The 18638-nt window shown below is 37.5% G+C and overlaps 1 protein-coding gene across 1 annotated transcript; it reads left to right on the top strand.

Moving 5' to 3' along the window:
- The first annotated feature begins 14121 nt into the window (after positions 1-14121).
- LOC133984652 (transcription factor JunD-like) lies at positions 14122-16132 on the top strand. The gene has a single exon (XM_062424090.1). The coding sequence runs from the start codon at positions 14274-14276 to the stop codon at positions 15075-15077; it is 804 nt and encodes a 267-aa protein (XP_062280074.1). The 5' UTR covers positions 14122-14273; the 3' UTR covers positions 15078-16132.
- Positions 16133-18638: the final 2506 nt, after the last annotated feature.

Genomic DNA, 18638 nt, shown 5'->3' with positions numbered 1-18638 from the left:
AGGAAGCAGGAGGAGGAGGATTGGATCAAAATACATATACAACTTAAATTCAATAAAATCCTAGTGAAGAGTAGATTATCGCACACTACATAAAAGGATTTATTTACTGACAAAACTAACAAAACTGGATTTACAAAACTAAAAAATGACAGACATACAAAATAAATAAAAGAAGTCCAGGTGCAAGGAAAAAGTATGCCCAAGAGATGCCAAGCCTGCTGATAAAACAGGAATGAATTTCCAGAGCCAAAGTCCAACACTCTAACCTTTAAACTGTTCCTTACCTCATAATCTGTGTTACAAAGTGATACACTTTTAGAATCAAACACCATGGGGTACTTTGCAGTGGATGGTTGTTACTTTAAGTATATCATATGCAATCCCCAGTACATTGTATTGTAGCACCATCCAAATAAGCACAGACTATCCTTAGCGGAGAAAAAGTGTTAGTGCTATGAGTGTGATTAGACACTGGTGTGTTAAGTGATGGTATGTGCATGTTTCAGATGGGCAAATAGATCTTTTCTAGAGTAACATACCTAGACAACTGTTAGACAACTGACATTTTGCTGCTGACCCACTAATGTGTGATAAAGAATCTGAAGTGAAATTAAACCCAAAATCCTCCTGGGACACACATATGATATTATGTGATGATTAGTGCCAATCTACCCTCTTCCCAGTCTTCCTTTGTTTTCAGCTCCAACCATCAATGTCATTTCCAGCCCTTTTCGTGCTCTTTTCAGACCCTGCCATTCCCCACCTGTCCAGCAGCTGTCACTGGAGAGCTTTCCTGCCTCAGCCGTCACCTAAACTGTGCAGCTTTTCCCTTGGCCTAGCTTTATATAAGCCCTCTGTCAATACTTTTCCCTTGACAGTTTGTGTACTATATGCTACTTATCTGCCTTAGTGTGTCAAACTCTGTCTTGCCTGCCTCTTAAACTCCAATCTGCCTTAGTCATCATGATAATGTTGCTAGTTTGAACTGATCTGTGGTTGCTGACCTTCTGGTTGCCTCTTGGCCAAGTCAGGATGTTTTAGTGCTTATGTGGTCAAAGTTAACAGATACGTTTACTGGAGGACAATAACATGAAACCTCTGCAAACTGTTTAAGCTGAAATCCATGACATTGTAACATGTACGATGGTGTGTTATGAAATAAAGCAGCAACTTGATCATGGCTGAAGGAACTTTCTATGGAGGATGACCTGTCAACACCAGACTCCTTTCTGATGTATTTTTTGTGATCTGCGTGAGACAACAGTTTCAAGGACACCATAAAATGGCCTGTATATCTAAAGTTATACTACAGAGTTTTTCACCATTATTACCTCTATGGTAAAATGTTTTGATGAGCAGGCCCCTGTTTCGTTTGTATCTCATCAAGCTCTACTATCAGAGCAGACAAGCCCACACATAGGTGCTGTGATACACATTCCTGCTGACTTTTTGAAGGCACACAATTTTTTGAAGTGCAGCTCCCTGTAAGCTTTTTGACAACTTATTTTTTCTCTGAATATTAATACTTTATTTTTATTCCCAACAATACACCCAATACTTTGTCTTTTCTCTGATATATACATGTAACTACATCAATTATGCATTGGACAATGAACCCAGTGTGGATATTAATGGAGTACTACAGCCCCAGCAGTGGATGCTCATGCCATCCAACTTATTACTCAGTAAATACTGGACTCATATTCATAATTATACATTTACTAGATTGCAGGTTGACATATCCATTGTATATCATTAATGACAAGATGAAACATCACTTTATCTGTAGTTGTAAAAAAAAAAAAAAAAGACTAAATAAAATAAAATAAAATGGAAGAGTTGTAAAAGAGGACTGGGAGACACTACTGGAAGATAGCAGCAAAGAAAAAGACTAGAGGGCAGAATAACCTTTGAAATGTAATTAAATTCAGCAACAAGGTTTTGCCAAAGCAGCTGAGTTGCCAAAAGGTCTTTTTTAATGGCACTAAAATGAAACAGCAGGATAGGTTGAGTTCATGTGGGGGGAATGTGCTGTGAACATTTTCCTCCCAGAATGCATGCATGCATAATATCCAAGATGGCATTTGCGAGAGAGGAAAATAATTTATTTTCCGCTGCCTCTGAGGTCAGTGCTCAAGAAGCATGCTAAATCATATCATCTCATTGCTAGGCTGAATTGTTGACCGTGCTAACAGGCTTGGACTGTGTGCATGTGTGTGTGTGTGTGTGTGTGTGTGTGTGTATGTGTGTGTGTGTGTGTGTGTGTGTGTGTGTGTGTGTGTGTGTGTGTGTGTGTGTGTGTGTGTTGAGGATGTGGGGGCTAATCTCAGTGCTGGGCTTCTGAGTCCCTCCTCCTCTTCTTTACCACCCACACATCTCTGCCACACACACACACACACACACACACACACACACACACACACACACACACACACACACACACACACACACACACACACAACTGCAGTCGCCAGCCAATCCCTACCTCTCTTTCTGTCTATTGCTTTTACCTGCGTCACTCTGCATGTGTTGCCATGGTGATCATTGATGCTTCCCCCACACTTTGTCTCTCTGCCTCTTCCAGTATGAGGATGAAAGCGACTTGTGGCCGCTGATGCAGGCAGGCTGCAGACGTCATCACTTCCCTCGGGAAGAAGGCCTATTTTTACCACTGGGCACAAAGTATACCAAGCTGCCCAACATATTTATGGAACTGCATCTAATCCCACCCTGCCAGGAAAACATTTCTACCCACGCTCTGCATCTCTCTCTCTCTCTCTCTCTCTCTTCATTCAGTTCACAGAAATGCTACTCTTTCCCAGGCATATTTTTATCCCTTGAATTGAGATGATAGAAGTTGCGAAGGTTTTGAATAATCTTGTTTTAGTATCTTTGATGTTTTATCTGTGATACTGTATTCATCCCCAAAGGCCCCACACACTCACCAGTCCACATGGAGGTCACAGGCCCTGGAGGTGGTTGAGATTTTAAGTTTTGTTTTTATGCTTGAGGGTTCCTCAGCTTGGTAGATGCCTGCTGTGCAAGGGACAGAAAGAAGGAAGTCAGTCAAACAGTGGTTTCTCACTGGTCATTTTGAAACCATGAGAAAGTGTTAACTGCTAATGCTATGTGGTCATTTTGGGAAGGCGGGAAGTAACGGGGAAAAAAGAGCAGTGCCAACATACGTTTTATCAGTTACCACAGGCTACTACAAATAAACAAGGTACTATTGATTTCAGAGTAGTGTTTAAAGACTGATTAGCTATCTCACAAACTTGTCAGAGGGGGTGACTACTGCTGAAGGTGCTTCCAATGTCAGTGTAAATCAAGCATAGGCTACACTCATTTTAGGCTCTAGCTAATAACCGTAATATTAGTATGACCCACTCGTGTAGCAACCAACATTAAGAAGTGCTGAGTAAAATGAGATACCCAGAAGTGAGCATTGGTTCTAGTTTGGACCAGTGCACCACCTCTCTTGACACACCTGGTAAATTAATATCTGAGGCTGATATCATCTGCGCACCGTTGCTACAGCATGTTATGGATTTTTCCTTATCAAGCTTAAATAAATGTAGGTAAATTACATGGAATGTGAAAAAAAGAGGATGTAACGCTAGCCACCTTGACAACCGTGGACTTTGCTATTTGTGTTCAGTTATTTATTGGTATAACCCGTATAACTGCAAACCGCTCATGAACCACGCAGGCTTCAGGTACTTGAGTAACTCCTTTATTGATCCCCTGCAACTCCATACAGCATGACCTTAGTTCCTACCTGACTGGCTAGGACCCATCACTACAATTTGAACCTCCGTCAACTTGGATTTTAGGAGCCAGAAATGATGATCATATTGGAACATGAAGGTGGAGCTGATGTTGACACCAGCTACTAGCGCGGTGAGCATGGTTCATTTACAGCCTACATCTGATAATACTAATGCTAATTTATGCTAGCGGAAAACGGGTTTAAAACCATCAAAAACAAAATGGTTGCTTCCTTGGGTGGTCTTTTCGTGCAGCCAAACATTGAACAAGACTAGATAAGATAGGCCGCCAAGATATTACTTTTATTAACTGGAAACACAGAGTTAGTGACGGCTAAGGTTAGCTAAACAAGGTAATGCAATGAATTAAATTAGACCGTCATTTTAAAAATGGTCTACATCTTGCTGTATTGAAGAAGACTTTGAAGTAGCTATTGAGACAATAAACTCATTAGGAATGTGTTTACTGAGGTAATAAATCAGCTAGAAGCAGAGTTCTTTTCTGACCTCTTTCTGGAGTTAATTTAGTAGAGTCGCCCCCTGCTGACCATTAGAGAGAATGCAGGTTTAAGGTACTTTGGCATTGGCTTCACTTTCTGACCAAGGAAAGTATATAAAAGTCTTTTATAGTTTACTTGTTTCAGACCCGCCATTACTCGCTTGGTAAATTCATGATGTATCAGTCATGGATTAGAGCTCTTATAATACATCCATGGTATCAATACATTGCTGAAATCACTGTAGAGAAATGTGTTAAAAACCTTTATTTATTGTAGAAATTAGATTTAAAAATATAAAACATGTCAAGCTTATTGTAAAGTCAGTAAACACTATCAGTTGCCTGTAAGTCCCTTTTTGAACATTATAGGAGTATTATACGGGGCTTGAAATGATCAATTGGGCAAACTAGTTGTTTTTTTAAAATTAATTTTTAATATGTTCCATTACTTGTTGATAATGTTTCCCATTGTACACTTTGAATGCAGTCGTGTTCAATAATGTAAACTATCTAGAACTAAAACAATTAATACATTAGTTGATTGGTCCGTCATAAGAATAAATAATCAGTCAACATTTGCTTGTTCCAGTTTTTCAAATGGGAGGATTTGCTGCTTTTCTCTGTTATATAACTATGGGGTTTTGTAGCCTACTTTTGTTTGGAAAAAACAAGCAGTTCAAAAACGTCACCTTGGACCTGTTTGTGACAAACTTTAGTTTAGTGTTTCATGATATAGACTGCAATATCCGAATGAAATGGACAGATAAATATCCACAAGTTCAATAAAATGACTATAAAATTAGATCAAATCAATATCAGTCCCTCACATTGTCACAAGCTGCCAGGTAGATGTGAGAAGAGCATGAAGATACATGCCTGTGGTACATCAGTGTAGTCAGGGTCAAAAGCAGAGACAAGCCTCTTTTAGGAAATATTTCAGCTTCATTTTGCATGTTTTTTTCCACAAAATTAGGTTTAGGTGAGAGTTATCATTAACAATTGCAAGACATTTATAGACACATACATATAATAACATATGCTTACCATAAACCACAATATATTTGCACATTGCTTGAGGGTTTAGTAGCTTCTTTAAGAATTTGTAATTTTTCAAGTTTAGTTGTAGACAGCATTCAGACCAAGCTACTTGTCATAAATAATTGTTAGACAATGACAATGCCATATTTAAGCCAGGAGACTGCCTGAATATGGATTACATGACACTATCTAAGGAACATTTGTAACAGGTATATGGGCCATTTTAAATATCTGACTTGCATGTCTTTGAACTGTGCGAGGACATCTGGGCGCTTAGAGAAAGCCCACACAGATATGGGAAGAACAGAAAAGTCCTATATAGAAAGGATCAGAACCCAGGACCTGCTTGCTGTGAGGAGGCAGTATCAACCACTGAGAGCCACTGTGCCGCCAAGCAGCTGCAGAGTTTCTGTACGGATGTGGCAGATCAAGCTGTTGCCCTCCCACATTCAAATGCAGAGGTTTCAATAATCTTTTAACACATTCAAGATATATAAATGGCTGAACCTGTGGCTATCAAATCATATCCTTTCCTAAAATTAAGTTTGTCTTTGTGATAACATTAAATAGAAAACACTCAGCCTCAAGGGTGAAAATAATATTGCATTTAAAGAGTAAGAAAACATTTCCACAAAACATAATTTACATTTTTCTGTTTCGTATCCGAGCTGGAAAATGGAGAGTTTTGCTTTTTAACGTGACATGTTCGTTAACATTTCATCTTACTTTCCATATATATTACAGAGTCACAGAGCCAAAGTGTGATGCTGCTACAGGATGTGCTACCCCTGCCAAAAAAAGAAATATTTTTAAGACTGTGGGACTGTATTGTTGTTGTGGCAACAAAATATTAAGAGGGAAACAGGCTTGAAGTTTACAAAGCACCATACTACATTGTTAGTAACAGAGAAGTCAGGAAAGAAGCCACAATCTTAAATAAGTAAGGAAAAAATAAAACAAATACATAGCTAAAGTATAAAACACAGTAGTAAACAAACAAAAAACATTTGTTCAATTTAAATACGTTGGTGGGAAATTTTTGTTCACGTCATTACCTAAATATGTAATATTTGGGTGTGTTTCCCCACAACAGAAATATATGCACAAATGTAACAAACCTAACCTGCTCTGGAAAACAATATTACTTGAATATGAAATACTTTTGTCAGTTTTCATTCGGCAGCTAATGTATAACTATAGAATAGGTGTAGGCCTGGTGAGGTTTTGTGGTTGCGTGTGTGAAATTGTCAGTGTGCGTTTTGCGTGGGCACATGAGCAAATTTTCTTTTTCTTTCTTTTTTTTGCAAACCAAAAGTAGATTCACACACTGTCTCTCACTTTTTGTGCTCTCGTGAGTACTGTATGGAACCTCACCTACACTTTGAAACTACGTCACCAGGGCCAATGGAGCAGGCCAGTGGGACTCACGCAAACCTACCAACATTTTTGCAGATTTCTATTCTCTTCATTTACATCTGAGTAATACTACTCCCAAAACCCTGATCTTAAACTCAAACTAAGCCTTTCATTTAAATTCTAGAACATTATTTTAACCCAATTACTAATGAAATGAAGAGTGGCATGTTCTCACTTTGGAGATGTTGCTTTGGAGATCCTTCTTTTTTACATATTTATGGTGACTGCCAGTTTCCTAAGGTAACAACCATCCTTTGAAAAAAATGCACACTAATATATCTCTCCCTCCATTGTATCCAATGGACCACTTAATTGTTTTACCTTTAGTAATAGGGGTTTTATTTTCTTATATTGGTTTTAATAAAAACCTCACATATTTATGGTGAATTAAAGTCTGTAAAAGTAACAAAATCCATTAAGCAACATCTCTAAATCTCACTAATTGACACGTTATATCTCATTTGCACAAACCGAGGTGTTAAAACAGGCTGTGGTTTTATGGGGTTTATGTACTGAACTTTTTCTTGGCAAAGAGAAGTGACTTCCTGGTTTTCATCACAATGATGTTACCAGGTAACTAGCAGAGACTCCAGGAAGTCACTGCTTCTCTTAAAGAAATACACTGTTCTCAAATCACACACTTCCCTTTGTACCCTTCCATGTAGTAAACATATTTCGACAGGGTAGTGTTGACTCAAATTAAACACAGCGGTTGCACACTTACTGGAAATGACGATTAACTAGTTAGCAAGCTAACATTCGCATTCGCAGAACCAAATCATCACAGACTGCTTAATTGACACAATAAACCTACTAATGGCTTATATCTTAGTTTAGTTTATTTATTTATACAAACATGTTAAAATAACAAAACAAAATAAACAGGCGGTGAATTATAACAAAATAGAAATGACAGCAAAATTTTTAGACAGACAACAAAACAATAACCATTCAATGTTCGAAAGGGTGTAGGATGAAGTAAAGAACTTTTCTAGTCCTACCCCCTTCCTTTTTTTCTCCTTTTTTTGACATCAAAGCGAAAAAAGGAAAAAAACAAAACAAACACAAGTGATTAATCTGACAACAGTATACTGGTGCTTACTGCAAAAAAACACATGTATAATGCATTGTATAATGTGGCCTCAGCCGTGGTTTACTGTTTGAAAAGTGGTCCCACACCTTCTGCTATGTAGCCAAGACGGCGACCATTGAAGGCGAGAAGTGTCCACAGTTCCACACTCAACTTTTTGACTGTTTTGAGCGCAACGTCTGGGTACTCATAGTGCACTGCATTTTGCCATACTGAACGCACTTATCCACAAAAAATATTATGTGTAGGTACAGAAGTACAACATTTGAGACACAGCAATAGTCTCATGTGTAACCCCCTGTACCTTTTGACAGTGCCAGGCTAGCTGATTCCCCCTGTTTCCAGTCTTTATGCTAAACAAGGCTAATTGGTTAGACATAAGAGTTGTATTTTTTATAGATCTATTCATCTATCTTTCCATTCCCAAAATGTCAAACTATTCCTTTAGGTCTTGATGTTCTAAAATATACAGTGATATATAAGGACTATAATAGTAGCACAATCCTCAACAATATTACAGTGTCCTAGATACAGATGGAAGATATTTCTGTGAACCCAGAGTGAGAATAGATGCCTTCTGCATAATGGAATAATAGCTACGATAAGGTTTTCTTTGACATCTGTTCTATTTTTAAGCGTACATGCCCCCACACACAGTCACATACGTGGCATTCAGGCACTCTATCAATGTTGGCCAGGATCAGACCTGACATTCAACCCCGTTCAACACTTGGAAAGAACGCTTTGTAAAGTTAAACAGTGTTTAATAACATTTATGTTCGCTTGCCAAACCAGTTGCCAGTGAAACAGCATATAAAAACTGAGCTTGTGTGTTGGGCTTCATTAGCTCTCGAGGCTCAAATAGAAAAAGAATGTGAAAGTAAGTTAGCTTTAAAAGTTATTGTCTGATGCTTATTTCTAAGAATTCATGTAAAGGACCTTTACAGGCTTTAGTCATCTCCATGAATCATGAAGAAAGCTTCAAGTACAAACCACACACCAATCACATGTTGCTCAATACAAACACATTGAGGTCTGGCACAGCGGAAGTTGAAGCGTTCCAGTAACACTAAGCATTCCTGACAGCTCATCACTCTTTGCCGTGACTTGTAGCATTAACCACAGTCACAGACGAAAATAATTGCTATTGAAATATTAAGTTGTTGACTCGTGTTTGAAGAGAAACATTTAGCTGTCACATGCCTCTCTGCTGAAATACTTTACAAAGTGATACAGAAGTGTTTATAGCTTCCTCCCTGACAAACTGTAACTGATTTCACTACCATTACCTACATAAATGAACTAGGCATGACTAGACTAGTCTTCAGTAATCCATCATCTTCAGCATTTTGCCACCATTGTTTTAGCTTTGCTCAAGTGAAACAGCATAGTGAAACAGCGTGGCTTCAGGTTTGCCAATGTCAAACGGTCCAACACTGTGGTTACCACCGTAAAACCGTGAAATATTTCAACTGTATTTCCATGAAATTTTACAGAGATATTCAAGATCCCCAGCCTAATTACATTGTTGATCTCTGACTTTTTATCCGGTGCCTTTTTTTACTCATTTGTTTTGGGCTTTGTTTAACTTGTGGGTAACTTCATCCTCTCAATTTAAAAGTTTGCAGTTGTATTTCCACATTTAGGTTACATGTTGTCTACCAATTTGAAAACCTACAGTATCAGTCAAAAGTTTGGACACATTGTCTTATTGAAATGAAAGTGAAGGTTTGTCTAAACCTATGACAATTCTACATTCAGTTTCATTTTTATTCATAATGAATACAAAGTTTGAAATATTTAATTTTCCAATTTGATTAAATTCTGAACTCATTGTAATATTGTCAGTCATGGACTTCCACATTTGAGCAGAGAAAGGTGAAGGTTTCGAACCATCTTGCCAATGGACTGCAGTTTAATATCAGCCAGCTAGCAAGCACTTGCACATTTACAGAAATGTTGATTAATGTGTGTTATCCTTATAAATAAAATAAATTTAAATGGAAACAAATTAAAAAATTCTCCCTTAATGCACCCAAAGGCCACCTAGGCCCCATTCTTCATACCTGTATGATTGAGTTACTCAGATTACAACGCTGACTATTTAACATGAGTCTGGATTTCTTGGTTCTTCAAATTTGTCTTAAAATTAATCTTAAATCTTTGATCCCAAATCTGCTATAGTGCACTTGACAGTTTGCTGGATCATGACCAAGACATTTTAGGATGAATACCAGGCAAGAGCTAATTTTCAGATTTTTAAACTAAGCATGTCGATATAGTTGTGATATTATATATAATTTTGAAAAATTGTGTAATTATCACTATTTTACTTTATAATGAACCGTTACCTATACTCATACATGATAAAATATACAACTAAATAGAAGTTTATGCACTTAAAAGGAATTTACATTTAATTTGAGATGCTCAAAAAAGACATAAACTCGCCTGAAAGATGCTGACTGGTAAAGGACTGGTGGAGCCACAACTTATTTGACATTTGAACTATAAAACATATTAAATCATTATTAGCAGAACTCACTTTGCTGTTATTTCTACAGTTAAACATTCTTTAATTTTTTATTGAATTGTGTATGAGGACAGTGTGGAGAGAATAGAAATATTGTGCAGCAATCATATGACCAACACACAGCCAATCATATAAATGCTGATCATGGTTTTAACTATCTACTCTTTGGTTATTCAAGAAAATTTCATCCAGGTTTAACAAATCATTTCTAAAACTGCCTTCAAAAGAGCCAAATTAGCAGGATGAGAATTGACAGGGTTATTTTAGCCTGATAACAACATGTTAGCCTGAATTAGTCAAGCCACAAGAACATGGCCCAGGTCGACAGGTGCATGGGAAAATCAAAATCAGATAATGCAGAAGAAAAAGTAATTTGGTCTGAATTTGATTGAAATTGATTGAAATTGTCACAAAAATGTTGTTAAAGTCGGAACTGGCAGTATGCGGGAATCTTCTCTTAGTGCACTCACATTACCAACAATTGTGTAACTATGATTATAAACCATTAAAATGATACTCAAACCCAAATAATAAAAAATAAAAAAATGATATATGTCTGAAAAGTAGCTTTAAATGTATGTAGTTGTATCCTTCATGAATAAGACAACTGGTAAAAAAAATGTTTTTTAATTCAATATAGATGAACAAAAGAAAATCAATCTCAAAAATGATGCTGATCCTTACCAAACCAATCCAGCAGTGTGTTTCAACAGTGATCATTTCACCATAGTATGTTTAAATACTCTGCTTCTCTCTTGACTTTGAACATTAATTACAACACAGTGAGTAACATTTTAATTATTATTTCCACGACTGACGATTATTGACATTTAAAGAGCAAATACAGCTGAAATTCATCAATATGTATTGACAAATATTATAAGAGTGAGCCACACTTCAGTGTCCAAAAACTAAGAATTTGACATCTTTTAACTCTTTATAGATGTATTTTGCTCAGATTTGAGTAGGTTTGTTAGAAATTCAAGGGAAAAGGAAATGAAAGAGTGTGTGTGCACGTGTTACTGCACATCCTTTGCCCGTTACTGCCTTTTTTTCCTTTACTGCATTCTCAGCACCCCCACTGTCTCTCTCTCTACACTGAGCTTTTAGACAAAAATATCTTTCCTCTGTTGGTTTACCCCCCTCTAACTCCCTCACCCCCCGCCCAACCCACCTCAATTTCCGCCACAGCTATAAGAGATCTGACATCACAAAGTCCATCATGTGATCCACCCGCACAATGCTTTGCTGTGATGGATGAGGCCTACCTGTGACGCATTTGTCTCCTCTGTGTAACCCTTTACAAGCCAGAGGACTCTCAATTAAGGAAAGAGGAGCCATGGTCTAAGTCACTTTTGACTGTTGACTGATTATTAATAATTTGGTTGTTAAATTGAATTAAAAAAAAGAACAAATCATTCACTATTCGGTGTAGCTAAATAAGCTTAAAACAAATAATTGCTTGGGGAAAGTAGAAAAAATGTGAATATGGCTGGAGGCATTGTCTGGAAAATCCTGACAAGATTTGCCAACCATAACCCAGAAGTTATTTCCAAACATGCACAGTAAATTTCCAACTCCCTCGACAATCCCACTCAACAATCCCTAAAAGAAACAGACGAGAAAATGATAATCAGTATCAGATGAAACAGTGGTGAGAATTTAATTTACTCTTCTACTGGCCAATAAATGTTGAAAAAAAGGGAAAATATGATTTTAAAAGTTTAAAATTGATGCCAGTTTGACTGCAATTTGACAATGGAAAGTGAAATTGGAAAACCTAAAACTATTATAGTAAAAATGCAGATATTGTAACCATCATTTTCTCCTTTTTTCATTGAATGGGTTTGTTTAGTGTTAGTCCAAAAAACATCTTGAAACTCTTAACTGACCAGAGGAAGTGTTGAAATCAATCAGTTTCAGGTTCAACTTCTCCAAATTTTCGGATTTGCAGGAAAAACAGCGAGTGTCTTAGTTGAGGACATAAAACAGAAGTGAGCAGTGTTCTCTGAGAAGATGTCAGCTTTTTTCTGGACCACTGTCACCACAAAGATGTATAATGAAAAACTGTTAATGTACAGAAATACGCAAGCTGACATTATATCACACTGTCTGGTAATGAATATTCATTAACTCTAAAAAAGAATAATACACAGACTTCAGCTCTTTAAGTGCAGTTACTGGAGTTTTTAAAAATGGTATTTTTAAGGGAGATGAAAACAAACTTAGTGCTGAAATTTACTAATTTAATTTATTATTATGAGAACGGAAGCAAGACATGTACCAATCATTATCATCATGACATCAATAACAATGTACCATTGTTTGTAGTTTATACTGCTTCTCCATAGCAACAGAGCTGATACCAAAGATCATCTATTGAGACAATGAATTACTCAATAGTGAGTTCATATCCACACCACAGTGTCATCTTTCAGTGACTTTAAACACATTGAAAGGCATTATAAGCTTCATATTAGTGGTTTTATAAGGCAAATATTTGGAAAGTTAAACGTGTTGTGTTAATGTATGTTACTTAAATAGTGAAAATAATGATTGTTTTTTATTAATTATATGTCATGTACAATTTTGGGAAAACTTAACATCTCTCAGTCAGTGGTATCAAAACAATCATGCTCTTAGTTTTATGGAAACCTTAAATAAAGAAAAGGACTTTTAAAAGATGTGACATTGATTCATAGACTTCCTGAAAAATAAGCGCCTCAGTTCCTAAACAAAAGAAGCCAACAAAAGCCCCAACACAACTAGGTGTATCCCCATTTGCCTTACTGGATGCGTGCAAACTGCGATTGAATGACATCTTCCTTACTTCCCAGTACTTTTGTCGGACCTTTCAAAACAGGACAGTACACACAGGTGACCAGCATAGATCCGATCTCTAATTAGCTCAGTTAAGCAAAAACACCTGTCCAGGTGTGCAGGGCCTTTAAAACCAAATTCAGGCTATATGTATGATGTGTGATACATTTAGGTTTTTTTTCTTTTGTTGAATGTTTATGTATATTTATTGTTCCTTAGGCTACTCACAGAGAAGAGAAGATCCACATTTAAAAAAAAAAAAAAACATTAAAAATGTTTTCTTCTATTTCTGTTTTATTTTACAGACTATAATGCAAGCAGCTGGAAGTGTTACCGTTCAGTTAGTTGAGTTTTGACCGACACTCGTTAACATGAACCTAACATACTAAATGTTACATGTTCAATATTTGCACGTGTTGCTAATTTGGTGGCCAAAGGCATCAGGTTCTAGAGATTGAGATTCAACCGTTGGAGACTATGAATGACTTTTCAGTACAGTGTTTGGTAAACCCTTCACGAGTTATACAGACTTTAACCATCACCATCATCACTACCATCAACACTGTACATCTCAGTTGGTAAAGCTAGATGTCCCTTACATAAGTGCTCTCAAAATTAACTCAAATCCCTGGCATGACTGCAATTGTGTGAATAAAACAACAATGTACTGATCATGTATCAACTTTAACCCCCTATTTAAAGGAATGTTGCCCAATGAAACTCTCACTGTCTACAACACTCACGTATTTTTAGGAGAAACCACTTTATTAAAATACAATACAATGCACACAGCACTTCTTTATTAGGGATGAATCACGGAAAGTTGCGCAGAGTGAGACCTCCTCTTCTCTTCCTCTCTGGGTTATTTTTATTCAAATAAAAATTTAATTTCTGCCCTGTGCGCGCACTCTGGTGTGACGTAGAAAAGCTCGAGGCAGTGAGGACGGGCGTGTTTTACACTTGGATCCTGTGCGAGAGCAGAGGACCAGCAGCTTCAGTGAGGAGAGAAAATATAATATTACAATTAAATCTAAAGATATTTTAACACGAAGGTTCGTCTCTGTGAGGTAATGGGCAGGACTCTGTAGATCAGTTTCAACCACGAGAAGAATGATGAAGAAGGATATTAACTTCGACTCAGACCTCAAGCCTCATCTCCGCGACGCCGAGAGCATCCTCAGCTCCCCGGACCTGGGGCTCCTCAAGCTGGCCTCACCGGAGCTGGAGAGGCTCATCATCCAGTCCAACGGCATGGTCACCACAACCCCAACCAGCGCCCAGTTTCTGTTCCCCAAGACGGTCACGGACGAGCAGGAGTTCGCGGAGGGCTTCGTGAAGGCGCTGGAGGATTTACACAAGCAGAACCAGCTGACCGGAGCCGAGCAGACCGGCAGCAGCCTGGAGCTCAGCGCCAACATCGCCCCGGTGTCCGTGCAGCCGGATCCCCTGGTGTATACAAACCTGAACAGCTACGGCAGCGGGCCATTGGGAACCACTGTCAACTACGCCACGGACACGGTCCCTTTCCCGCCTCCTCCGACGCTTCATTTCGGGGGAACCCCTCCGGAGCTCTCGCGGGTCCAACCAGCGAAGGAGGAGCCTCAGACGGTCCCGGACGTGCAGAGCTTCGGGGACAGCCCGCCACTGTCTCCCATAGACATGGAGTCACAGGAGCACATGAAAGCCGAGAGGAAGAGGCTCAGGAACCGGATAGCGGCGTCCAAGTGTCGGATGCGCAAACTGGAGCGGATCTCCAGACTGGAGGACAAGGTCAAAACGCTGAAAAACCAAAACACCGATCTGGCCTCGACGGCGAGTCTGCTGAGGGAGCAAGTGGCCCAGCTGAAACAGAAAGTCCTCACTCATGTCAGCAGCGGCTGTCAGCTGCTGCCACATGAAGTTCAGGTGCACTAGTCGGACAGACAGACGGCTGCTGATCAGCACATAAGCTCGTCGGACTCTAATGTTGTTTCTTCTGTATGAATGAAGCCCAGATGTGTGCCGTCATTGTGAATGAGGCCAAACTGTACATTAATAATCGACTGTGGCTGTTAACATAACGTGTACAACATGATTTAAGACCTATTTTTTTGGTGATAACACTCATTCTAAACTGTGTATTCTCTGTTAGTTGGATTTTATTTGGTGTTAAAATGCACAGAATAGATCCAATTTGCTCGCCACCCGGTGGAGACATTACCGACACTCAAATCAGTAATAATCCATGAATATTTAAATAAACAAAAGTCTATTTGTTTATTTATAGTAATGCTGAAATGAAGAGTGTTTGCCTTTAATTAGATGTATGTGTCAAATCATGTTTTACCACGTATGTGTGTTTACCAGTTAACCAGGCAGTGTTAAACTGGTGGATTTCGCAATGGATTTTGGTAATGGGCTTTCCTCAGTAGACAATGAGGCACTTACTGGGACTATATGCTCAACAGGCAGCACATATCTAATGTTTTTTGTTGTTTTTTTCCCGGTAAAAATGTTTACAGACTGTGTCTAAAACCTGGACCAAACAGATTTTTAATATTTCTACAGTAATATGCACATATGACACAGATAATATATGAGTGATTTGCTCTAAGGGAAATGCATATATATACCCACATTTGATATGTAACAGATAATCTACATAATCTATTTAACATATATTTCATTTCTGTTGTTAACAATTTGCATGTTGTTGACAAACTCGAATGTTGCCCACAGCTGGGTGTCAGGGTGCAGTTTATCAGTGTTCATTATGTTTACCCTTTACAAACACATGAATTCATTGATTTTATTTTATTATTTTTTACTCTACTGTGTCCCTCTTCAGTGTGTTCTTGTTTTTAATGTGAAGAGTCATTTTGGTTGCACTGACTGTTGCTGTCACCTCGAGCCTACAGTTATTTGGCTAAAACATAATGCCGCTGTGTTCTGAATTAAATGCTGCTCGGCAATAAACACTGTTTCCTCTATTTTGGTGTTCCCTCATATTTATTTAACAAGTCAGTATGTACAACTTGACACACGTGTTCTTCAAGATAGTGCATTAAATGCAAGACTATGTTGAGTTTTGTGAAGAATTTTTGTCTTTCATCACACATTAATTTCAAGAATCACATTGAAGATCATGTAAGGAACGTTTTTATCAAGTTATATAAGATAATATAAACAAAATTGAATCAGAAGTCATTTTAACTTACAATAAAAAACTTTATTATTGCAGAAGAACCTAGTCCTGTTAGTTTGACATGTCTATAATCGACTACCACAAAGGATTAACGTGTTATAGTATCATTATTGGAATAATGAGTAGTATTTTCTTTGATCAGTTCATTTAAATATTTTATTAAGATAGCAGCTTCTCTGTGGAGCCTGCATCAGTGAAATGGGTGTCGTGTAATAACAGGATTGTGTGTGCTGGACTTGGCATCACTCTGGTTCCTTTCTCCCTCTGCTGGTTGGATGGGAAATTGAAATAAATGTTGCATTAATGGTTGAAAGGACATTTTGTTTAAGATGTTTGGACAGTTTCTTACAGTGTTGGGACTAATTAGCTACATGTAATGGCATTATGTAATTTAATTACAAAATAAATGTAACTGTAATCCATTACAGTTACTGAGAAAAAATGTCTCATTAAATTACAGTTACTTATGAAATTGTTGATGATTACAAAGGGCATCTGAAGTCAGACCTTTAAGATATTGCTCATGAGGAGGGTTTTTTCCTCATTTAATATTTAACATGTTACTGAATACACATGTTACTGTTTTTAATTCTTTGAAATCAATATTTTTTTATATTTTGAAAATAAATCACGAAGTGGGCTTATTTGGAATACACATGGGATAAAATGGTGTCCAATTAATCCCATGCCAGACTTTTTACTTTTTGACAACCTTCCCAACCCGGGGTTTCTAATGACCAAAATGGGGTGCAGAGACCCCATCAGGGGGCATCCACAGCAAAATGAGGAATTGTTTGATCTCACTTGTCGTTATCTAGAACTTATAGTTAGAGGATAGATGCTTTAATTTGTGTGACTTTTATTATTTTATGGCCTGAGCAGGAAAAAATCTGATTAGATGGGGCTCAATACAAATAACGTTGATACGTTCTGTGTATGTCTATAAAGGGATCGTTAAGATCATGGTTTGTATTGGTTATATTCTAAATAATGTTATTGGTTATTGGCCTTTTAATGAATACTGTATAGTCTACTAATATTAGCCACTCAGTGCCGTCAACCTATGATGAGCAGGAGGATTTTGTCTTAACACAGCTCAGGAAAAATAGGACTGAAAAATGCAATTTTGAAAAAAAAAAGTGTAGTTTTTTTGAGACAGATGATAATTGAATACAGTTTATCCCAGAAATTTCCAAACCACTGTGATATTTCACCCTGCCTTGAAGAATATTTATTTTTGCATGATGTATTTAGCACATATGTTGGTTTTATTGTCCCAGCCACGGATACATAATGCTGCCGCTGTACAGTACCAAATAGTTCAACGATAATACACAATAAATCTCATAAATAATTAGATAAAACATAGTTGTACAGTAAATTACTCAGGATTCAAACTAAAAATCAATATATACTCAACTTTTTGTGTCCAATAATGGTCTAAAAGTCGTCTAATCCTTTCTTCCTAATAAGATTAAAATCACTGTAAGCCGAGTGGTTTTAAAGAATCTCAATGGGGGTGTAGGAGCATGTCATATTATTTAGTGTAGATATATCTTGCAGTATTATTTCGCACACTTGGTGGCGGTCATTAGATGCACAGGGTTGCATATGTAGGGGCGTAGGTGACAGGAAATGGGAGGGATGTGTGTGTGTGTGTGTGTGGGGGGGGGGGGGGGGGGGACAGAAATGCTGCGTTGTGTATGTTGACCTCAGAGAGAGAATCCAACAGGGAGCAGATCGTGGTGGTTGCACCATAGAACCAGAATAATAAATACTGAAGGTAGCGTTTATTTTAGCTGTTTTAATTCTTTCTCTTGTTCTTTTAAAAAAAATAATATTGTATGTTTAAATTTGCTTTTTTATGTTCTCATTTTGCACTATATGTAAAGCATTTGTTGATCAAAATTAAACATAAATGAGCTTTTACATGCTTTCACCTGGTTAAGTCTATTTAATGTTCTTAGTAGTGTGTTTTAGTATTGTGTACACTTGTGTGCTGTACATCCCTGTGTGTATTAGTGTAGTATCACTAATTTTATTTTTGCTGTTTTATTTTATTTAACAACACATACACGATACAACATGATTCTTGTAGTGTTCACATTTTGAAAACTAGTCACCATGTTCCCTTGTTTCAAGTTAAAAGTGTGTGTAAACTTGGAATATAAAGAGAAAACAAACCAAAATCATCATTTCATTTTATGTTCACATTTCTACCCTCTGAATAAATGAATAAAATAAGTAAACTGATGACATTGTTGGGAGGCAAAGGTTTTCTTTATACACTA

Source organism: Scomber scombrus, chromosome 8 (assembly GCF_963691925.1).
Source record: "Scomber scombrus chromosome 8, fScoSco1.1, whole genome shotgun sequence".
NCBI lineage: Eukaryota > Metazoa > Chordata > Actinopteri > Scombriformes > Scombridae > Scomber > Scomber scombrus.
Note: the sequence above shows the minus strand (reverse complement) of the source record. Positions and strands in the feature narration are given on the sequence as shown.

What these genes read in the sequence shown, in the direction of transcription:
- LOC133984652 (XM_062424090.1), top strand. Translation starts at nt 14,274, where the DNA reads ATGATGAAGAAGGATATTAACTTCGACTCAGACCTCAAGCCTCATCTC.